The sequence below is a fragment of the Buteo buteo genome, chromosome 2, assembly GCF_964188355.1.
Source record: "Buteo buteo chromosome 2, bButBut1.hap1.1, whole genome shotgun sequence".
Classification (NCBI taxonomy): domain Eukaryota; kingdom Metazoa; phylum Chordata; class Aves; order Accipitriformes; family Accipitridae; genus Buteo; species Buteo buteo.
The window spans coordinates 33,899,779-33,923,285 of NC_134172.1; the positions used below are offsets into that span (position 1 = coordinate 33,899,779).

The 23,507-nt window shown below is 35.2% G+C and overlaps 1 protein-coding gene across 1 annotated transcript in view; it reads left to right on the top strand.

Annotated features, from left to right (window-relative positions):
• Window positions 1–23,507, top strand: part of AHR (aryl hydrocarbon receptor) — a 66,008-nt gene that overhangs the window by 30,346 nt on the left and 12,155 nt on the right. Inside the window, exons 3-7 of the mRNA XM_075050289.1 lie at window positions 10,568–10,683; window positions 14,437–14,526; window positions 15,920–16,043; window positions 21,193–21,323; window positions 22,196–22,398. Coding sequence (XP_074906390.1) covers window positions 10,568–10,683; window positions 14,437–14,526; window positions 15,920–16,043; window positions 21,193–21,323; window positions 22,196–22,398 — 664 coding nt within the window. The remainder of the gene's footprint in view (window positions 1–10,567; window positions 10,684–14,436; window positions 14,527–15,919; window positions 16,044–21,192; window positions 21,324–22,195; window positions 22,399–23,507) is intronic.

A 23,507-nucleotide genomic window follows, 5' to 3' on the forward strand; every position in this document is an offset into this window, starting at 1 on the left:
TCAATTAAGTGGTGATGCTTAATGAATACTGTTTGAGTATCTATCTTGATTTCCGAGGCAGTTTATTAACAGTAAAATGGAAGCATTGAAAATATTGAGACAATTTTATGTAGTTTTTGGTTTACTGAAAAGCTTGTGCTATGAAAGGGGTGTATCATTTCAGTGTTTAGAATTATTGGGAACAGAGCCTTCACTGGACTGATTATTTAAATAGTAACTAAAACTCTAGATTAAATTTTGAATCTTAAAAACATACGTTAAAATATTTGTAAGGGAAAATAAAGATTCTGTTTTTGAGAACTGGTAGCTGTGCCTGGTAATGCACTAATCAAACTAGCCTTTTGCTTTTTCTTTACTGTGGCTGTCTTCATCTACTTCCTGCTCAATTGAGCAGTTAGTTTTCTGAAAGACTAGTAAATTAGTTGTCCAGTAGTGAGTGTATGTTAATACTCAGTGTAATGTATCTAAGGTATATTTTAATATTTATGTAGTTCTGCTGTCTTAAAAGGCTGCCATGACTGAAGCTGTGGGGAAAGACAGCTGTCACTTTTGGAAACTGTTGCAGTTAAAACATCATTCTTTTAGGATATTTAACCATGAGGTTTGTGACCTTTCTCCAAAATAACAGTGGAAACCCAGCGTCTTGTCCAAATTCTGGTTCAGGAATTCACTATACATTTAGCCCATTACAAATAAACTCATTTGGTAAGATCTAATTCCTGTCCTGGTTACCTGCTGTTACCTATTCAGCTTTGTGTAGAAGAGCGAGGTTAAGGTTCATTTCTTCTAAGAGGCTTTCTGCTAGTATAAAAATAATACCAGGGAGAGCTGGAGTTTTTTCATGGAGGCTTTCCCATATTTCAGGTGCTAGAAAGAAAGGGTTTATGGTTTTCTTCTTCTTCCTGTTTAGTATTTACTCACGTAGTTTAATATTTAGCAGAAAAATAGTTTGTCAGTACAACAACCTATTAAAATACATGTTCTAGTTTTATTATAAATGTGTTTTATGATTGAAATTGTCATTCAGTAAACACATAACTTTACATGCTGTAAAATGGCAAATAAGTTGCTGACTTGTTTTTTCATCTTGTGTAACTTCAAGACATTTTAAAAAGTTGCTGATGTGCATTTGTATGATCTTTTCTATAGCTATGCCATTTAATGACAAAAATGACAAATTTAAATGAAAATCTTCTTCTATGGAAGATACATATTCAAATACATACTGTGTTCAAGTATAACATATCAAAACCAGACTAAAGAAAGGGGAATTAAAATATGTTATGGTATTCCAGGATAAGGTGGTTTATCAACAAAAGGTGTAAAGAAGGGGTTTGAAACTTTTTGAAAGGTTTTTTTTCTGCTTTTGTTTGTTGTTAATGTTGGTAAATTTTACCAAGCAGCAAAATAAGATTAAAAAAAAAAAAAGTTGTGGGTTTGTTGGTTTTTTTTTTTTTCTCTTTTCCTGTAGAACAGTAAACTCATTTACTGTCTCATAAATAATCTTGTGATCCAGAAATGTAATTTCTGGGAAATTCACAGCTCCTTTTAAGTCTTGGCCAGTGACATTTGATTGAAATTTAGGTAAGAAAAAAGGTGATACTCCTGCCAAGTTTTTGTCCGTCTTATGATTTATAACTCTGAACATTGGGAACGTATCCTTGCCATAGACCTGGAAACCAAGTAGCACTGGTCTGAGTTCAGAGACATGTCAATTTTGAAAGGGCAAGCAACAGACTTCCTTATGCCAAAAATAGCTTTTGTGCTAAATTATTTAAGTGTAGTATTTGATCACAGAAAAATGGAAAATAATATTTTGCACTTTGGACCTTTTTTATGTAGTGGGGGAAGCCCAAGGATATTTTAAAATTAGATGGGTTTTGTTGGGTGAACCTGAAATACCACACATTCAAAAACCATGGTACTTGGCATTGAGAAAAATGTTGTCCGCTGTTTTTATTCCTCGTATGTATTTGTTATATATTGATTGCAACGAAAAGAATATTTTAGACTCCTGCAGCAGTTAAAGTAATGTGTACCACTTCTGTGCTTTTCTGTTGTTGAGTGTAAAATATGTATGAAGACATGTCTGAAGTGTAAGTACAGTGGGCCCTTGGGAAGTTCTGGAGCTATACCTTGATTAATTTCAGTCCAATGCTGACAATATATTCACTGGTTTATTTTTTGTTTGTAAGTCTGTTTTCATCCATGGTCTGTGAAACGTTCAAGGGTGATGCTTAATAGAACCTTAATATTGGAAATTCTTTATCCTGATTATACCAAGAGTATAATTAGTTTCCTTTAGTCTAGCAAACAAATACGGCCTTGTAGTAGTTGCTTTGGTGGCAACCCCTAAAGGTTCCTAATAGTTTCTACTGAAACCTTTTGTATTAAGGCACTTTTAAACCTCAGAAACATCTACTTTTAGAGATGAAAATTTCCTTTTTCTGTTTTCTCTCTAGCCTAAGCATTCTGGGGCAAATGCTACATTTCTTCTTCCCTTAAAGAAAATTTCTTGTATACTTGAGCATGCTCACAGCTGGGTGGACTTGTGCTCTCTCTGCCGTGTCTGATTGTATAGCTGATGAGTTTGCATTTTAGTTGGTCTGAATTTGGGTTAAACTAGAAAGTACTGGAGGACTGGAAATTGAGGAGTGCACATGGGCAGAACTTGCGTCATGTTCAGTGCAGGTCTGTGGAACCAAGGGGTTCTGGTTGGAGTCACTGGCACAAAATCTGCATTGCAAATAAGACACATGCCTGGAAATTCTTGATTTCTAGAGATTTGTACACATCAGGAGATCTGTATCTCTACAGCAGTTAAGTTACTGACTCTCAAAAGCCCAGGAAATTCCAAGAACCTGACCACGTACTTTTTACCCTTGTTCTCTTCTCTTTTTTTAATTAGTGGAAATAATTTTTTTCAGGCTTTTTGGGTTTTTTTTCCCCTCCATCTCTCTTGTTAAAACTTGTTCTGGTAAGTGTTATTCCCTCTGTCTCTTTTTTCCTTTCCTCACTAGCCATAACCTACTAATACTTCTTTGAAAGCATTCATGGTGGTATGATTTATCCTCTTGTGATAGCTGCTTCATGGCATTTTTGCTCTCTTGAACCATGAATAATTTCTTTGAGGCCAAATCAAGAAATACCTGTCTCCCATGGCTCATAGGTTCTTTCAGTTGCTTTTCCTAAACGTGTAAACATGTTAATACCTCTCATCATTAGCTGAAAATAAGCTCATGAATCAAAGCACCATATCCTCTGAGGTTGAAGGTTGTTTGTTACTAGTTTTTTAACCTTTGTTTGGCTTTTGTTATGGAAATATCAAAATATAGGCAGCTCCTGCATAAGTTTTATTGGTATTTTTCTGCTTTAAAAGTATACTCTTTGAAAGTAATTCCAGTATTGTCATAATTTGGCATATTCAGTCATTCACAAGCTTAAGAGGAAAAAGGTATCCTTTGTTACTAGTCACTCCCAAATGTACAATTTCACCTTCATTTTGCTTATGTGTACAAAATCTGGTTATTCAACTTCCATAACTAGTTTTGTAAATTATTTTCGATGTATATTGCTCTGAACTGTGTCAGAATAGTGATGTAATTTTTACATTTTTATTAATGTACTTACATTTGGTGTTCTGATAGTAATGGAAAATACATGTTTTTATACATTCATTCATCCAGTTTACTGTGATTTACAAGCTGTATTGTAAGTTGTAATACAGCTTACAAGGAAGACTGCCCTTAAATTGTTTCTTCTTCAGACATGTAAGAAATAAAAAGGCTGCTGCATATCACAGCTTTCAGATTTAATTGTTAATAGATGGAAGAATAATTGGAGGCCAAGATATTGGAATTAAAAAATGAAAACATGGAACTCTTCAATATCAAAAACTTGTCAATATTAGAAACAAGGATGTGTCTACCATATGTTGCCTTTTCATTTTTTTTTAGTACTTTAGTATAAATACTTGCTCAGCTTTTAATAGGATATAAATATACAATATAAAGCTGTCATGAAAATTATTCAGAATTCATATATGAAGGGATAGGAAATGCAAAACTTAAGTATGCAAAATACAGTCAAAACTCTTTTTTTCCCATATATATCATGTTTTACTTGTACATGCAGCCTACACAGAAGTCTGTCTTACCTCTTTGTGTAACATAACTAAAACTTTAGAGATACAGTTACGGTAATTCTAAATTGTATTTATGTTCTCTTGTATCTCTAAGTACAGAGCAATCCTTAGCAAGTTTTATTAATGAAATGTACAGTTTATGCTATCTAGTAGAAGTGTAGTTATTTACAAAATACGCAATCAATGCAGGTTTTATCTTTCTAAAAAAATCATTAATTGCATACTTTTCTTTGTGTTACTCAATAACTTTCATAAATGTTTTTCCCTTTATAGTCTCAGAGATAGCAGGTGCAAAATGTTTCATATAATCTTAAGTAATGGAGGTAGCTAAGGTTTCATATAAATACGTGGATATATATAATATTTTCTCCCACCTCTAATGGATCTTTTGCCAGTATAAACAGTTTAGCCTATACTAATGATTTAGGCAAGAGTTTAATATTAAAATCTGTTTTCTCAGTAGTGACCTCCTTGTCTTGCTTTGGCTGGTGAACTTTTTGTTGGAGGCTAGCATTTGTTGCTGAAGCGAGTAGGACCAGCTGCCTCATGAGAACTGTTGTTTTTTAAAGTAGTCTAGAACAGACTAGTTGAATTTATAATTCTACTGGAAAGGTTATGAAACAGTCTAAGTTGGCTCTGACTGCAAACTTTGACCTGTTCAGCTGAATTGTGGGAACTGTGCCAAAATTTGATATAAAGCAGTTCTGGGAAGCTCTTTAAGATTAAATTCCAGGACTGCATGACTGATGTGCTAACGATATACTTGTGGTATTAGGCAAGTGTTAACTTCAATACAGTTTTAGGCTCGAACAGGTCATTCACCTAAAAGTAAAAATTATCTCCAGCCTGATTTAAGTAATTTGTTGTATCTCAGTATGATGTTAAAAGGCCCAGTTAAAATTTGGCATCTTGATATTCCTTTCTCTCACCTCTCTGTGGTGAGCTACCCTGACTCCTCAAAAACTTGTTGCTATGCTTTTTCTTCGGGGAAGGGGTAGGAAAGAGAAAAGGTTCTAACTGCAGGGTATCTTGGTATGGTTTCCGTGAAGCTTTTCAGCCAGCAATCACTGAATCGGTTTGTATTCAGCACTCTTATAACACGTGGCTGGTTTAGGCGAATTTTGAGATGGAAAGTCTGTTTAATCATACATTTCTTCACTCCTTTAATAATAATGAGACATTTGGTGTGGGAATGCTCAGGTTTCAGTGGAGAATAATCTCTCCAGACTCCACGGCTGAGCACTAGCAAATGTGGTATATCTTCTTCATTTACGTCAGAAAAACTTCTTTATTCACTCAACACAGAAAAAATTGCCTTTATTTTTTTCTTGTGTATTTTGTTCCTTCTGATGGTTTCCAAAAATGCACTTTTTTTTAAATTAAGTCATTTCTAGATTTGAGGAAAACAGTGTAATGGAACTTGGTTTGGCTGAGTTGAGTATTGCCAGTGTCCTGATATACACTGCTAGGAATGCTCATCTCTTGTTCTATGGCCAGACAACCAAATATTCCATAAGACAGTAGTCATGTGCAGGTTAAAGGCATTTTTATTAGATTTCATTTTTACTAGATTTCATTTTTACTAATATTCCTTTTGAATATTTGTACAAATATTGTAGGTGTGTCCCTTCTTTCATGGAAACGGGAACTGGAACAGTTTTTGAATGCCTCTCTATTACTTTAAGAAGTTTAACTGCCAATATTATTTTCTTAAAGTAATACTAAAGTAGACAAGTATTTGTGTGTTAAATCAGGCTCCTATATGAATGCCCATCAGAAAGTTGGCTAGATAGTTCCTGACATATAACTTATGCCGAATTCTCTGCATCACCAGTTACTTTATTAACTTTGCTACAATTAGTACAGGTAGTGCCCCCTCAAGTATGTCAGTAGAGTGTATTTGATCTTGCTCTGTGACAATTTTGCGATTCTCTGCTGTTGTAACTTCTGGTAAACAGAGTAAGGAATCACCATTTACAGGATTCCTGCTGAAAGTGCTCTGGTAGCTACAGATGGCTGCATGGTCATTGATTTTGCAAGCTGAACTGGATGAAATAGTGGAGAAGGGACTTCAAAGCAGCTGGCTATCAAGTGAGGCAATGATGGCAGAGGTTCTCGCTGAGAACAGGAGTGACAGCCCGGAAGGAAGAGGACACCAGTTGCTGTGGGTTGCAGCTGGGGAGAGCATATCTACCAAGCAGAAACCCTAGAGATCAAGTGTTTGAAGGTGAAAAAGGCCTTTTTCATCCTGGTCTAAGGCCTCTCTTGGGGGATAGCATGGAGATTAAATGAGGTGGTGGATAGATTTTTTTTTAAACCATTTTCCTCATATTAGATTAACTTCTGAATATCGCAACAGATAGTTCATGCAATTATTCTATCATGTAATATCAGTTGATTCAGCTCACTGCTTATAACTCATGCAGTTTAGGATATATCCCAAAGCAGTTTCTCATACTATTGCCTGTCATTCTCATGTTATTCCCTGGAAAGAAGAAAGACTGCTTAATACCTGTTGTCTGTAGGTATTGAAAATAACTTTTCAATGAATACTTACATGGTTTTAAAATGAAAGATGGCTTTTGGCAATAGTTAGGACTCAATTGCTTGAATTCTGTTCCAGACCTGAAGAAGCAGTTGTATGTCAGACTTACTTTCTTTTTTCCAGACATACTGTTAGCCTAATAAAGTACACCACATCTCTGTACAAATCTCTCATCACCTGAATGTAACAGTTAAAACCAGAGATAAGAAGCTGGTAAACACTGATGTTACCATCGTTATTTAACTTGTCCTTGTAGATATAATGTAAAACTGACTATCTTTCACATTTGCTGGTTTGGGTGCTAAAGCATTTCACAACTGTAAAACAAATGTACCAGAAACTATAATGTTGTTCTCTGTCTAAAAAAAAAAAAACTATTAAAGGTCATTATCTAGTTTTGTTCTCTTTGGGATTTAGCTTTTACTTCAAATCAGGAAAGTCTGGGCAATGGAAATGATGCATGTTGCTGGACATAGGATTAAGTGACAATCATTAACCTACCCGCAAAACAAGTACTTACAATCTAGTCCTCTTACTAAAATTGCGTAGAATATTTTTTTTTAACAGGTATAAACAACTTTGCCTTATTTTTGTTGCTTTAAAGTTATTAATGGGAAATTCTGAGAAGCAATTTGCTTGTGTCTTTCATGTATTTTAGAGTATGTATACAGATTTTTGCTATTTACTCTGTGGGAGTAGTCATGTTTTAATTTCCTATGGCTGAAAATTAAGAGGGTATAGGCCGAAATAAGTTGTACTTAATTCAGAGATTCAAAGATTATGAAGCAATGAACTGTTGGGTTTATTTGTCTGACTACATGAGTAACATAGACTACAAGAAGTAGCAGAATTCATGGCTGATTTTAAACTAGGTGATGTTGACTGTAATATTACCTTTGGATGAGTTGCGCATTTTAGTTCTCCTTATTGTCATCTGTTACTATACCTCTAGCTGGTATTTCTGAGGCCACAGCATTGTGTGCTGTGACTAAGTCTTTCCAAAATTACTGCTTCGCAAGGTGGCCCTCCCATACTGTAAGGCAACTTGTTATTGGGATCCAGTAGCCTTCCACTTGACTGTATTGAACCACACATTGCAAGTTTGCAACGAGGTAGCTAGGGTTGCTCAGTGTCAGGGACCTGTGTTGTCTCTGTTACTCTTACTTAACTTCTTACTACTGATTTTTTTTAATGCTTGCTTGAAGAGTATTGATAAAGAAGTTTAATCACACGGGGCTGGTAATTACCATACCTTAATTGTATTAGCATTGTAAACTTTACAAGTTACATTTATAATTTTTTTTAATTAAAGTTTACACTTGGTTTGGATACTGATTTTTATTTTTGTTAATACTACTTTCTTTTAAATATTTATTATTCAAAGTTCTGTATCATCCATTCCATTGTCCTATCTCCCCAGCAGGAAATTCAACAAAGTTTTAAGATCTTGTCTAAAATTTATCATGTCTTTTTGATCTAAAGTATCCATATTCAGTCACTTCTGTTTAGCTGTGTTGGACTAAAAGGACTTTCATCATGAAATGTGAATATCTCACTTGTTATTCTCAGAAGTATTAAATAGAAATATTTGGTCTTCTTTCCTGGGGTTTTTTCTACATTATTATTTATATTTTTATCAGTTCCACCTAAAAAGAAACCAATTTTGTTGTTGCGACTATGTGCTTCTAGCTGATTTGACTTTTGATTTTTGTGAAATTGGCTTTTTCTAGTACCAGCTAAACAAAATAATTTTTATTTAATAAAGGGAATTTAATTTTTATGAAATCAATGGAAGATCACACCTACCTAAGCAACATCTACACTTCAGCACTTCAGTTTTGATGCCCTGTTATTAATGGAGAAGAGGGATGATAAAAAATTTCCTTTCCATAGATGGAACAGTTAACCTTTTTCCAACTTAGTCTTTAAAAGCGTGTGAGTGTTTTAGAGCTGTCACGTAGCAATGCATCTCCAAAGTCTCAGAACACGAAGTCCCCTGTAGTGCGATCTCTTCGCCTTACCTATGGGTGTTGAGGCAGAAACTCCAGTGACTTGGGTGTCTTCTAGTAGGCACTAGCTGGCCTATGATTCATCTGTCAGAACAAGGTAAATTCAGTTTGTTTTTTTTCTCAGGAGTTGTATACACCTGATTATGTATACAGCTGTAATTTCCAATGTATTTTCCATTTTTTTTAATACAGATTGTCAGCAATTTTCCATCTGTCTCAGTTTACAACAGCTTGATTCCATCCACGTTCTGATTTCTGCAAAAGGTGTAGGTTCCAATTCAGCAAAATGTGTAACTTCAGGTGTACCTATTGCACCCTTTGAAAGTTAGGAGGAATATAGCCATACCAGTGCTTAGGCTGCGTTTGAATTTAAAATGAATTTGCAATTGCAATTCTGTGTGGCCTATTACAGGACTTTTTGACTATCTGGTAGGAAGAAGAGTATTAAGGTTTTAATTTCAAAGCAAACCCTCAGATAAATTCCTGACTGATTAATCAGTTAATGTCTTTTTAGAACATGTTTTTCCTCTGCGGTGCCTTTGAGGGATATTTTAATGAAAACTGTCTGGCTTGAAAGTTGTTAGCTGCAGTAATAGCTTAAAAAAACCTGAAAGGCATAATTTATCTTTCAGTCAATATACTTAGTGTAAAATATCATTTAACCTAGTTGAAAAGTGAGTGAACAGGAGTTCTTCAGGTTTCTTGACTAAAGTTCTGAGCAGCTGAAAAATGAAGGCTTTCAGCAGGTTGAAAAATCATTTGGAATTTAGGGTGAATATCTTATTGTTATGAGATAAACTGCTGGTATTTTATGGAAGCGCAGTTGTTTCTATATATTTCCCTTGGTTTGCAGCTTAGAAATTTTGGGGTTGGGAGCAGGTGGTCGTGTTTAGCTTTATGGTAAAAGTTTAAGCTACAATTATCCAAGTAATTTTAAGCTGTTTAGATGCTACAGACCCACTCAGACTAATTTCAGATTTAGAGACTTTTTTTCTTTTTAGAACTATTTGGAAAGTAGATAAATTCTGAGTTACGGACAATCTTTGAGTATCTAGTTTTACTTGACAATGTCCTTTTTATTAGAAAACATGGTGCAGAGATGAGAGGTAGTATCTCTTTCAGGTACTTTGAAGCAATTTGGTCTGATTCTTCATCCCTTATTGGGTAATTTTTTTTCTTTCAATTGGATGTTTTTGTGACCTGAATAATAGTGATTCATGTTATAGTATTTTATCTAAAATTGGAAAGTTTGCTTAATTGTTTAATGGTTAAAAATTAACTATGGCAGAAAAAACAACCCCACCCTTTTTGTTTGAAATGGCTTTCTTTGTTTTCTTTAATGTGTAATATGCATTTAGGGTTCCTGTTTCTTTCCTTTCTCTGAAGGGAGCTTTAGGTCTAGAGCAAGCTTATATCTGAGGTACCATAGTTTGATGTCTGAAATTAGATGGGATAAGAATAAGTGTAGGTGTTGTCATACCTTAAGGCAGAGACATTATCAGGTTATAGGAGGTTGTTGTATGAAAACAAAAATGTCCTTTATTAACACAGGAGACAAACTAAAAGTAAGCCTTATAGTGAAAATAAAGAGAAGAGAAAGAAGGAATAAAATAATGAGATTTGGTTTGATTTCAATAATACTGATTCTATTGTGAAAGTATTATCCTTTAGAAAGGAGACATGACAAATTTGGGTGTTATCTCTAAAGGTGAGGAAAAAGTCTGACACTGAAACAGAAATCTTTCATTAGATTGACTTTATAAGCATTTTTGAAATATAATTTTTTTCTTACACAAAATAACACATTATCACATAAATTTTTAGTGAGCCTTGCAAAGATCACTCAACTCTTTTCTTTCTTTTTTCTAGTTGCATTAAAATCTTCTAACTCCACAAGACCAGAAAGAAATGGCATTCAGGAAAACAGTAGGACAGCAAAATGTGGAGAAGGGATGCAGATCCTGGAAGGAGAGCTCTTACTGCAGGTACGTTTTGCAGTGGACGTATTATACCAAGATTTAAATAAATAAATTAAAAAAATCTGTTGTATTTAACATACCAGTTATTCACAGATGAGATTGAAAAAATGAAGTTTTCTTATTGTCAAATTCTTTCCTCATTTTCTTTAGGTTAATATTATACAGCTCTTGCACTTTTCTCTGGTGGTAGTAGTGATACTGAAGAGCGGGTGTTAGACTACAAGGTCCTCTTACCATTTTTAGTCATTTCTTAGAGTTGTTTTTTCCCCTCTTTTTGCATCTATTGTTAATAAAGATACGCATATAAAGAAACAATCTTCATAAAGTTCAGATAGGTTATTCATCTACTGGAGATTGGTAACTAATTGTCAAAAAAACAATTTCTCTTTACAAGACCTTGGGCTTGCTGGAATATCTTGCTTTCTGAATGGTTTGAAAGAACCCAGAGTTCATAGTGTAGGTTCAGGACAAATTTTAAAATACTTTCATAACTTTTAGCAATGTGAACTAATGGAACGTATTAATGAAAAACAGTGGGTTTTTAAAGTTATATAGTCTGTTTTATAGTCTGTTTTAATGTCCTAGAGTGTCAAAGCATATGAAATATAATGATATAATACTAGGTCCAGATTAAACTCAAGAAATGACTAATATAAGTATTCCAATGTTCTAATTAGTTTCACAAAATAGATTTTACTGTGACCTGCAGCTCCATTTGAAATATGTTGATAATCTGTCTTGTACACAGGTTTCACACTGGTATATCTATCAGAAGTGGCAAATCATTAGATTGGTCAGAGCCAATGGTTTGCTTAGAACAAAATTAATTTAACTGTTTAAAGGGTAGAAAAGAAAACAGGTTCTAAGAATCCCACAAAACAATTATTGTAAACTAATGCTAGTTGAAAATTGTTTCCTAACTGACTAAAAAACTAGGACATGTATGTAGTTTTCTAACCTTAATGAAGTATGACAAAGAACTGTTATGGAGTTACTGCAGGTGAACAGCTTTCTTTTAAACAGAAATTATCTAAAAAGGTGCAGTATATGGTTTATATTGGAGGCATCTATTTGATGTGAAATCTAGTTATTTTTTATGACTTCTGAATGAAAGTTATATGAGGGAACTGCTATAGCAAACTGCCTTCCAGTTTGAAAGTCAAATGGGTAATATAATTGTTTGTTACTGTAAATTCTGCCCCCCTTGGGAAGTAAGTAAATGACCTGAATTTCTTAAATGAATTTGTTTAGTAAATATTTTATATATATAAAAAAAAAAAACATTATGAGAATGAATATGCAGATAGAGTTTTCTTAGGGAATATAGGAAATGATGAGTGATGAAAGTGGGAATTTTCTGGAAGATACTGAGCATCAGTAAGGTATAAATTTTGGTAAAATCCTTCCTTTCTGTCTAAGCTTGGAAGTCTTTTGTGTCACACAGGTTTCTGTAAATTATAACTTATGATGAACATTTCCTTTTTATTTTTCTCTCTAATTTTTACAAAGGTGGTATGAATATATACCATATTGTTTATGTTTGTTTTTATTTGTTCATCAAACGTTTTTTCTTGTTTCTGAACAACAGAAGATTGTGTATTTAATTTCCAGCATAGAAATTGCCTTACTAATTCAATATATTGTGGAAGTAGAGAGCAAATGCATAGCCTTCCCTAAAATTAAGCTATATCTCCTTTAAAATTATTTATATTATTTCAAATTCTCATTTTAGATACATAATCTATTACAGTCTAAGCAAGTTTATGATATGACGTGCAAGTCAAAGGAAGACCTCTAAGAAATTTTTAAAGCATCTTAATTCTCACCAGTAATGAACAGTTTTGTAATTGCCTTTGCATTAGGAATATTGAAAGTATTTTTGTAGAAGCACAAATATTATCTCCAATGGTTCAAAATAATAAACTCACGGAGACATTTCATTATGCCTTTAAAGAAAATTATTTTAGGATTGCATTTTGCCAAAACCTCCATCAGAACCAATCTCCCATTTGTTGGTATATCCTGGATACCTGTATGTTTTAAGGAACTTCCAGTAGTTTGTTGCACTAGATTTTGGGGCAAAAAACTTGCATTTTACAGAATTTTTGGCTTACAGAAAGCATCTGATTTCTGCAGTAACAATCCTGTTTTAAGATGAACTGCGTACCAGTGCCACTGTGAAATGTGATTGAATTCCAGGTACAGGAGCTGTACATAGCTTTGTATGAAACAGAGCAGAATAACCAATTTTAACATGTGGGCCAGAATTAGATACTGTGCATCTTGCAGACTTTTTCTATCAACCACTTGAGTTGAAATGCCCTGCAGAATAGGTCAGCAGAGGACACAAGCACCTGCCATTGCAGCATTCTGCTCCCTTGGAATTACTGTGAACTTCATCAAAACCAAAGATTCTATGTAACTACTCAAGATTTCTTGGATTGGCTATGCTATTTAATTTCACATTATTATTAAATTTTTTTTTAGCTCATACTGTGTTCAGGTAAAGTTTGCTAAACTTGCATAAGGAGTTTTTATAGAGCTCACAACTGTTTATGAGAATAGATAAGAGATGTCTACACATTAAATAGGAGTGGTTCACAGTATTTAAAGACCAGTCATTTAATCAGATATTTAACTTGACTTGGTTAGACCGTATTAGTAAAAGAACAAGAAATAGTAAAACCTTATCTCTGCAAAATATGGCAAAGCAACTATGGTGGTTACCATATGTGGGGCTATGGGAGTTAATGTTTGTGGAAGAATGATGCTGGTTTATAATAAAAATATATTGTGTTGTTACAATAAGATATAGGATATCTTCACTTACTTTACATTTTTCTATGTTACAATAATTTTGCATAATAAGAGTTTTAAAAAAAATGTGGTTTGGGTATGCTGGCCAAATTTTACTTTGAATGCAGCTGAGAAAATTAAGTGGTACAATATACTTAATCCAGTCCCTCGAGACAGCCTTTTGTTAAATCTTGACTGAAATCCATAGAAGTAAATCAGCACCTTTCAGATGAGCTGCCAAGTCACAAATGTACTGTTTGCTATCACAACAATTGCCATGAACCGTATTGATTGGGAGTTCAGATAAATGCCCTTTGCGTGACTTTGAGTAAGGAGCCACTTAGTCTGCTGCTTCATGAAGGGGGAAATCTCTTCAAAAACATTGTTTACTTGCAACAGTCCGTTTGTGCAGAGGTTTTCTATTTTAAGTATGCTATAAAATGTTTTCTTGGACTATATAGGGGATCTTGATCACTTGATTTCCTGTCCGCTTAGGCCTGTCTGCACTATGAATAGAACAGATTTTGGGAATGGGTTTGTGACATGGCTCCCGCTTGTGCTGCGGGCAGCTGGGCGTACTGAAGGTTTGAGCCACGCAAGCATTGTGAGCTATGGTTGATATTAGATAAACTTATAGTTGTTCATACTGCTGTCCTTCATCTCCTACAATTAAGAGTAATTAAAAGTCATCAACAGGGTTTGGCTGCTCCCCTGAATTTTCCAGGAGAACAATTTTTTTTTTTTTTTAATTTTTTTTTTCCCATTAGATCCAGTTTTCTTCATTGTGCCATGTATACTGTAGAGACGCAAGGAAGAATCCTTCTGTTTGTGCTGTTAGATAATGATATGTTTTTGCATGCTGCACATTTTATTGGGAGACTAAGGTATAGGTAGACTTACAGCCACAATAATTATCTGGAATTTTGTCTCTGAAGCTGACAGATTGGTGTGTTTCCTCCCCAGGCTTTAAATGGTTTTGTATTAGTTGTTACGGCTGATGCTCTGGTTTTTTACGTCTCTTCTACTATCCAAGACTACTTGGGGTTCCAACAAGTAAGTTTATTTTTTCCTCTATTTTTTTGCAGAGGTTTTGCTTAATTTCAGAGGGCATCAGTGTTCATATTTAGGGTCTGATAGTTTGTGTAATAAAAATATCAGTTAGGTACTTTGGGTTGGATTACTCTGAAACCATATTACTTTTCTATCAGCTTACATAGCTAAAATGGGACCTCAGGCCAAACACAACAGGAATATAATTTCCAAAGTTGAGTTAGGCAAGATAGGAAATTTTCACACTTAATTAGTCTTTACTGGAACAACTGTTTGAAATTTATACTGTGGTGTTACCTGGTTTATGATGCTGAGTGAGACATAATTCAATGGGAAGGGAATTATTTTAATAGAAACCTTTCATACGAAATTAACTCCATATGCCTTGAGGTTTTAAGTATCAACTAAGTAATTGTAATATTTTTAGAATTTTAGTGTTCTCTTGCTCATATTTACTTTATTTATTTCAAAACAAGCATTTGTTACTTACAATTTATGGTGCAGATCACTTATAGCTAACTTCCTTTGGCTTGCAAGCCAGGTACCAAAGTAGTAAAGACCAAGACCCAGTGGGCACATGTTGCCTTCCTTAGAGAACTCCTGGGATTTGTTTATGTTAAGATGATAGAAGCTTAGTTATAGTTATCAGTTTATATCTTTGGGTACTGGATGATGATAGATTCATTTGCTGTCTAAAAACAGGGGGAAACTCTGCTTGGTCTGCAATTTTAGCTAACTGATAAGAGATGGGGGAATGTTTGTGTAAAAGAAAATATTTCAAACAAAACATTATTATTCCTGGGGTTACAGATTCTTTCAGTGTTGGGGAACGAAGAAAAAAGCTTGGAAAACAAATTGGGCATAAAATTTCTATAGTAATGCCAATAAATCAAGTGCATGATATAGAAGTAAAGTCTTAAAGTTAGAAAAAATAGCATTTCTGGCAATTTGTTCTGGAAAATACTGATTCTTTTATGAAATTTATCAAAGCAAAATTTGAGCTAGGCTTCTGCTTTTGCCAGCTCATCTTAATTTCTTTAGATCTATGTTTTAGTTTAAATATTTTCTGTTTGTATAATGGTTGGGCTTTTCATCTATGCAGAAAACAGGGAATTAACTCCTCTTAGTTGACTGATGCTTTTCTTGGGTGGGTTTTTTTCCCCTTAATTTCTTTCAACCACTGATCCTGGCTGTTGTAGCTTTGCCATTCTCCTCTGTGCTGCTAAAAATTTTTCTGCAAAGCTTTGCCACTTGCATGCAAATGTATGTTTTAATCCCTGAGGAAAATGGATTTTGCTATATCCATAGCAGTGTTGTCAACCAGACAACTTATATCATATTGTCATATAAGTTTCTTATTCTCTTTCTTTCCCACCTTTTTACCTTTTGTATGTAGTCTGATATTATACACCAGAGTGTATTTGAATTGATTCACACAGAAGACAGACCTGAATTTCAACGACAGCTACATTGGGCATTAAATCCTGCCCAGTCTGCAGATTCTGGACCGACTGTACAAGGTGAGAATGCAGCCAGCTTATGTGTTTGCCTGTCTGATTAGTTGGTTTTTTTTTAATTTGTGTATGTAAAAAAGTTTAAATTCTTTTATATGAACACAGGAAGGAAGAACATCTTTTAAACTTATTTGAATTTTATGGATATGTTTAGCCAACAGTGGGAATTACTATTTTTTTGCACTTTAAGTAAGCATTGCTATTCATAGCACAGCACCATTAAAATACCAATTATGCTTTAAATTGGAAGACTTTAATTTGGAGTATAAATGACTGAATGTCTTGCATGTCTGTGGTAAATAGCAAAGCAGGTAATCCTGCGTGTTTTTGTTGCAAACAGGGCAGTTGGAAGTGGACAGTTTCTTTTGGTGACATAAGAAACAAGGAAGTTTGATTCTTCTGTGTTCACTCTCAATTATATGGCTCATCTTTAATCACTGTTTGAATGAGAAAGTGATTTATCTGAAGTAATGATCTCTCTTTTACATCTGCTACTCCTGGTTACAGATCACTACACCAAATTTATTAGCTTAGGAAGGCCAGCAGACAATTGGGTATGACAGCTTCTGTAAGCTCTCCAGGCTGGTAAATCCATTCCATGACTAAGAATGTGTAAGATATGGTGTTAATATATGGAATAGTCTATTCCTGATCATGAAAGAGTAAAACTTTCACATCTGTCACCATTATATGCAGGCTGCCACATACACCAGTACTTCTCTTGGGAATAAAAGGGGAAGAGAAATAAAAGATGAAATAGATGAGCCTTTAAGACCAAGTAGTATGCTTGTTAGAGCATCAGATTGTCATGTTATTGACTGATGCTGAAGTGACCTGCTATATTGAGAAACAATTAAGGAGAAACACATTGCTTGTATATGGGAACAGAGATTATGTAGGTACAGATAGTTAAGTGTAATATGGGAAGCATGTCCCTGCCTCATAATGACAACAAAACGGTTGAGACAACTGTAATGCTCCATTTTGCACAACAGTTGTTTAAGTATGTAGGTAAAGCTCTCTGTTACTGTAAGTTACTTGATTATAGATTATTTTTTTAATCCAGAAAAAATCCATGTTATTTTTTAATAAATCTACTATTCATAAAGCAACTTGACTTAAAACTCTAACAATTTCATATTTAATATTTCAGAGTATGGAAATGCCATGATTCGATAGAGAAATAAAGAACAGCAAATTATATTTACTGGTTTGGCTCACAGCTCAGTAAATTTCAATTTTTCATTTAGTGGTCAACATTGTTATATCATCTATGGATCAATCTACACAGTCCAGTTGAAAACATGCAATACAACTAGTTGATATGACAATTTGGTACAGCAAACAGCTGCTGGCACTCAGAAACCAGGTTTTTATGTGGTGACTTACTGTTTGCTTTAGAGTGAAATGGTGTTCTATAGCGCTTAAGCAAGTGCATGTGAATTTACAAAAGGTTGTGTTTGAAAAGTACAATGCCAGGTTGACTTGGCATCAGATTTGACTGAATGACAGGAAGTGCTGAGCAGGATTACAAACAATTCTTTGTTTCGTACCTTGTGTTCCTAGCTTACTAAAAGCTGCTAATTATATTTGGGCCTCATGTAGTGTAAGATCTTTGGACATTGAGGATTTTTAAACTGAATTCAGATTTATAACAAAGGATAATGCTATGATAATAAGGATCCCCTCCATTTTTGTTCATTAAATCCATTTCCTTTTTAATACATTCAGCTGGCATTCTGTAGATATTTATAGACATATTATAATTGTGCTCAGGCTTAAGCACAGATTTCAGTCTGAGTCTGGGAACTAATTCTTCTTCAGTTAGCTTGTACTGGTTGTTTCTCACTCAATACTCTGGTATGCTCCTAGACCACTGGTTTCCTCAGCTGTTACTGTGCTTCCCAGGCATTCCTCCCGGTCCTGTCATCTTCCCAGAGAAGTCTGCAAAATTGATTTTTCAGTCCCAAATATCTGCTTCAGGGCCTTAAGTCTGGATTATCTTTTAAAGTTCACTTGCTATGCAACCATGTATGGTTTTGAGCTTAAAGAGAAAGAAAAGGACTTAATGCACAGCATGTCTTGCGCATCGCTCCATGGTGTTGAGGAGATCCAGTGTGACCTTCAAGAGGGGTACAGGTTCTAACCCCTGTAGTGTTAACTGGTGGTTTTGTTCCAGGGACTGCGGATGCTCTGTAAGACTCTTTGCCTTCTTACAGTGAGTCACTTCTCCAAGATCCTGGCATTAAAACCTCTCTGCTTCCTGTCTACCTGGGAAAGTACAGCAGTATTCCTTTCACAAATGTAGGAGGCTTGGGCTTGAGGCCCGTTCCCTCCAGTTTTGAGTTCTGTTCCACTCCTCTCATGAGCTACAGATGGTGTTGCTTCTTCCACCAAAGCCTTGTTCACTCTTGGGAACTGCCTGTTTTACTAGGGAAGTTGACAGACACTTGAAAGAACCCAGATAAGATACCTGCATTCAAATTCCAGCTCTGTATTTATCAAAAGAATAACACTAAGTTGTTCCTGTGGCAGAAACGCTGAAGGACATGCTCACTAGTGCCAAGGATGCCAGCAGAAAGGCTTGCACTACTTATTGGATACTAGAGCTACAGCCGGTAGGCACTCCTCAGCCAGAAGATTTATCTGAGTTGGAGGACTTAATCAGAGCCCTTCACGGAGTCTGGTACTGACGATTAAAGTCCTTCCCTACATCCCCTCCAAGAAGATGCCCATAGTCTCATTTAATCTCCCTGAAAAAATCAACTGAACGCACACAGGGCCTTCAAGGCACTCTAAACTACTCAGTGTTCTCAGTATGCTCCTGCCTGGCCAGCAGCAATTCCAATCAGCTCTTTTCCTGACAGTAGCCAACTGTTGATATCAATTTTCTTTTGGCCTCGCTAGCCAGTACCTTTCTCAGTAGTAGCTGGTCTTGCAGGAATAAAGTTGTGGCAATAGAAAAGGAACACAAATATTGGGATTGCTTGGGGGGGGGAAAAAAAGTATTCTAGTGGCTTCCTCGGTGCTGATACTTGTGAAACGCAAACGTTGATACGTGCGGTGTATTAACCGTTTTAAGGAGACCTCAAGTAATATATATGCAGGGATTCTCAAGGATGTCAGATTAGACATTTTTGAAAGAAGAGTTGGGATTTGCAAGCTGTTTCTTTTGATAGCCTTTCTGCATAATCATTGCTTCTTCAGAGAGCATCTAACCCATTTCAGCACCTCGTTCTGAAGCAGCGCTTCAGAAGTGTTGAAAATTCTCCCTGGTAATTAGGCAATTAAAAAAAAAAATCTGCAGCAGTAGGAAGTAAGGAAGTAAGTTTGCTTTTGTCTGTTGAGAACCATCCATATGGCAAGTGTGGGAATTTTTTATTTTCTAATATCAAATTTAGGTGGTAACTATCTTGGACTTACAAGTATCTGAGTTTCTGTACCTGTGGGATAGGCTCATAATGGTGGCTTTGGCCACCATACTGTGTATGAAAATCTGCAGAACTGTAGATGGCTGTAATTTCAGGTTATCCCTTTTCATACACACTATCAGCTAGGACCCTTTTTCTCCATACCTGGAAGTTTGTTCAGCAAAAATTGACCTTGCATAGCAGTTCTTTTTGGGGGGGGGGGGGGGGGGGAAGGTATCTCCTGATTTTATCTGAAAAGCAGGATAACTTGGCATTCTTGTTGGCTTTATATGGCCTTAGGTTGCAAGGCCTCTGGGTGAGCCATCAGCAATCTGATTTGACTCCAGTTCGGTCCCTTCAACTAATAGGAGATTAAATTGAACTGGCTTTTGGTCATGATTTGTTTTCCTTTGGGTTTGATTTGCCATTGTACAAACCACCTAGCCTATCTGTAAGTTTTTCCAGCTGTCCAAGAGATAAAATTATGTTCCAGAGAACATAATGTGGTATGTGATTGACATGCTCTCCCTGGCTTCATCTCCAAGTCTGGAAGGTCAATATGGGTTCTTCCTTAAAATCTGTATTCTTCTTCTGTCTGTGTGTGGCAGTCGGTTCTCTCAGAGTATATGGACTATTTTTTTTAAATTACAGAGGGTTTAGCACTCTAAAATAGCATTTTACACTGGTTTTTCTTAGGTTTCTATGTGTATGAATTCCTAGGGAATTACCAGTTTGTGGTTTTTTTATATGTATTACAAACAATATCATTTTGCTAAATTTGCTGTGAGTAGACATGCTCTGGTATCTCTGTATATGTAGTCTCATGCAGAACATATGTATTCTATCAGAAGTTTATTGATTTACCTTCTGGTTTTACTTTATATTCCAAATGTTTAAGTCTGTTTTCTAAATGCCACTTAGCAGCAAATACTTGTCTTGAAGTGGCAGAAGAATATCATGTTGTTATCCTAGTTGTCAATCATGTTTTGGAGTCTTGTTTGGTTTAAAAATTAAAAAAACCCAACCAACCAACAACAGCAAAAACCCAAACCACAAAATCGACAAAACAGAAGTGCTCCAGGTTCCTCTGGAGAGGTAACTGTGGTGTTTTCTTGATCAGCACAGCCCAGAAATATTTTCACTATTTAGTGGGGGGGGTGGGGGCGGGGGTGTGCATCCATTAGAGAAAGTACTCACATTGATTTATTGTGGCGGCTTCTTAAAGATGCTTCTTTTTTTTTTTACTGCTACATCTTTCACCTGGCTGTCTGGAAAGTAACAGTTTCACAGTCTGATACCATCTACTGAGCGTTTGAATACTCAGTTCCTATAGTTACTGTGCCTTTTTGCAGATCCTGCCATTGCAGAAATGTGCTTTCTGCTGAGAACTTTGCTCTCTGCAACTGATTCAGAATCTAGATTGTTGACAAACATAATGAATAAATTAAAAAAACAACCAACAAAAAACCCAAAACAAAACACCAAAAAGCACCACTTAAAAAAAATAACTTGCATCCAGTTTGTTTTCTAATACCATAGCCTGTAAAACATAATTCCATCAGAAGAACTGATACTTAACCTAGTGTTATAATCAGTATAGGTTCTGAGGATGTTTCCAGTTTACATTGTTCTTGCTCGGGTCATGACCTAATGCTTTGTTTATGAGATGGAAGATGATTTGTTATAGATAGCCTTCACTAGGTGTTCTTCTAAAAATAATCCTTATAAATAATCCTTTCCTGTAGGAGATAATGGCTTTTCACAGCCAGCAACCTATTATAACCCAGACCAACTTCCTCCAGAGAATTCTTCCTTTATGGAAAGGAATTTCATCTGCAGGTTACGATGCCTCCTGGATAATTCATCTGGGTTCCTGGTGAGTATGGAGTTATGTAAAAATTTCCACATATGCTTGCAAGTTGGAAATCTGCATTATCCTTACAATATGTACAGCAACTTAATTTCTGAAGTCTCCGTAGATGTCTGAGCTGCTTGAACCAGTATGTTTCAGTTAGAGACACCAAATGTGTCCCCTTCGACATGTTGTTACAACCAGTTCTCACATTTCTCATGGCTCAGTTTCCTCAGTGCAATAAGAATAAGCATCTGCTTTTGTAAAGTACTGTGTGATTTGCAGATAAAAAAGCATTACAAAGATTATTTTCTGTTGGGTATCTTGAGATGCAATAAGTCATAATTAACAGAACCATAGTTTTCCTTTACGTGGGAAAGTCTGTGCTCGCTCTTTTTAATACATTTATTTTTTGTTTGTCAATGCTGTAGATTTTAGAATAAATACAGGTTTATCACCCTCTAGGTGACTTCTTACAAATAGAGTTGATTATATAGGATTTTGCAATTGTACACATTTGCATACCTTATACTAATGGCTGACAGAAATGGAAGAGAAATAATGTTATGTTAATTGTACGTATGTTTAATGCCACGTTCACTAGAGTATTAGAAGATACAGTTGGCATTTGCTATTACACATTTGGGGTTTGTTTTACAAAACAACCTTCCCATTAGTTCTTTTTCCAGTGAGTTTATTAGTAGATCTCAGAGTGACGTGCTCAGGGGTATAACAACAGTATTCTGTACTTGTTAGCTAAGTTTTGTGTGTGGCATGCTACAAAGCTTGAATCTGATGGGTCTTAAAAAAAAAACATATTTTTTTTAATAACAACAGAAATATCTTACTCTTAAATATCTCCAACACATAACAATTACTTTTTTCTTCATCCTAAGGCTATGAATTTTCAAGGACGATTAAAGTTTCTCCATGGACAAAACAAGAAAGGGAAGGATGGTGCTACATTGTCTCCTCAGCTTGCTCTGTTTGCAGTAGCTACTCCCCTGCAGCCACCATCTATCCTTGAGATACGAACCAAAAACTTCATCTTCAGAACTAAACACAAACTGGATTTCACACCTACTGGCTGTGATGCAAAGTAAGTGTAAATTATTCTGATTAATATTCTAATAATTTGCTGATGAGAAAGGTGTTTGAAATATAAAGCTGGCTACTGTTTCTGTCAATACTGATGATTGTTTAGGAACTCAGGATTTTTCTTTTCAGCCCTGCTAGTAAGTAAAGAGAAATGGGATTGTTATACTGTATTTCCTTAAAAGGGCATATTGCTTTCTGATTCTCAATCATTAAAGAACCAAACCAAAACAAAGAAAAGCCAAAACCCCCAAAACCAAAACAAGACCCCCAAAAGACAGAGTACTAAGGAATTAGGGAAGAATTTTAATGTTTAAATCTGGTTGAAATTTGGTTTTAGAACTGATAGAACAAGTGTTTCATTTTTTTCAACATGTATTTTTTCTCCTTCTGTTCAAATAGTTGTAAAATACAATGGAAATGCTATTTACTTCAGAATAAACAAATGAAGTCCTTTTTTATACTATGACTTTTACCCATTTCCAAACTATTCTTTTCCCTATGTAAAAAATGGAAACACTATTGCATTACTAGATCAGCATAATGTAACTATGCATCAACATGGCAAGAAGCCCATTAAGATGCTTCTTTCTCAAAAGTAGAGCTTCTGGCCTCCTTCCTTCCTTCTTCCCTCCCTGCTATTTTTCACTGATAATGCTTTCAGCTTTCAGACTCATTTTCAGTGGAATCTCTCATATGGATTTCCATGTCTACTGATAGGATAACGTAGAGTCAAATTGTTCAGTATTCTGTTTACTGATAAACTAAAATGTTTTTCTTGGGTTCTATAAACTGATACAAGTAAAAGTTAACAAAATGTTAACACAAGCCTTTCTTTCCTCTGTTTTTTTTTTTTATTATGCTTCACTCGAAACCTTCATTTTTTGTCACGTTTTATACTTCTGTGTAATTGTTCCGCATCCCTAACTTTACCCCCACCCGCATCTTTGGATCTCCATTTCTTTGTTCCAAATCCTGTTTTAGTCTCTTTTTGACTACTTCATTCTATCATGAATCTCATAGTGCTCACACAAATGCTGTTAAGTTCTTCATCTCCCTGACCTCTAGTATAGTACTCTAATTTTAGCTACCAGGGTCAAATATAACTCTATT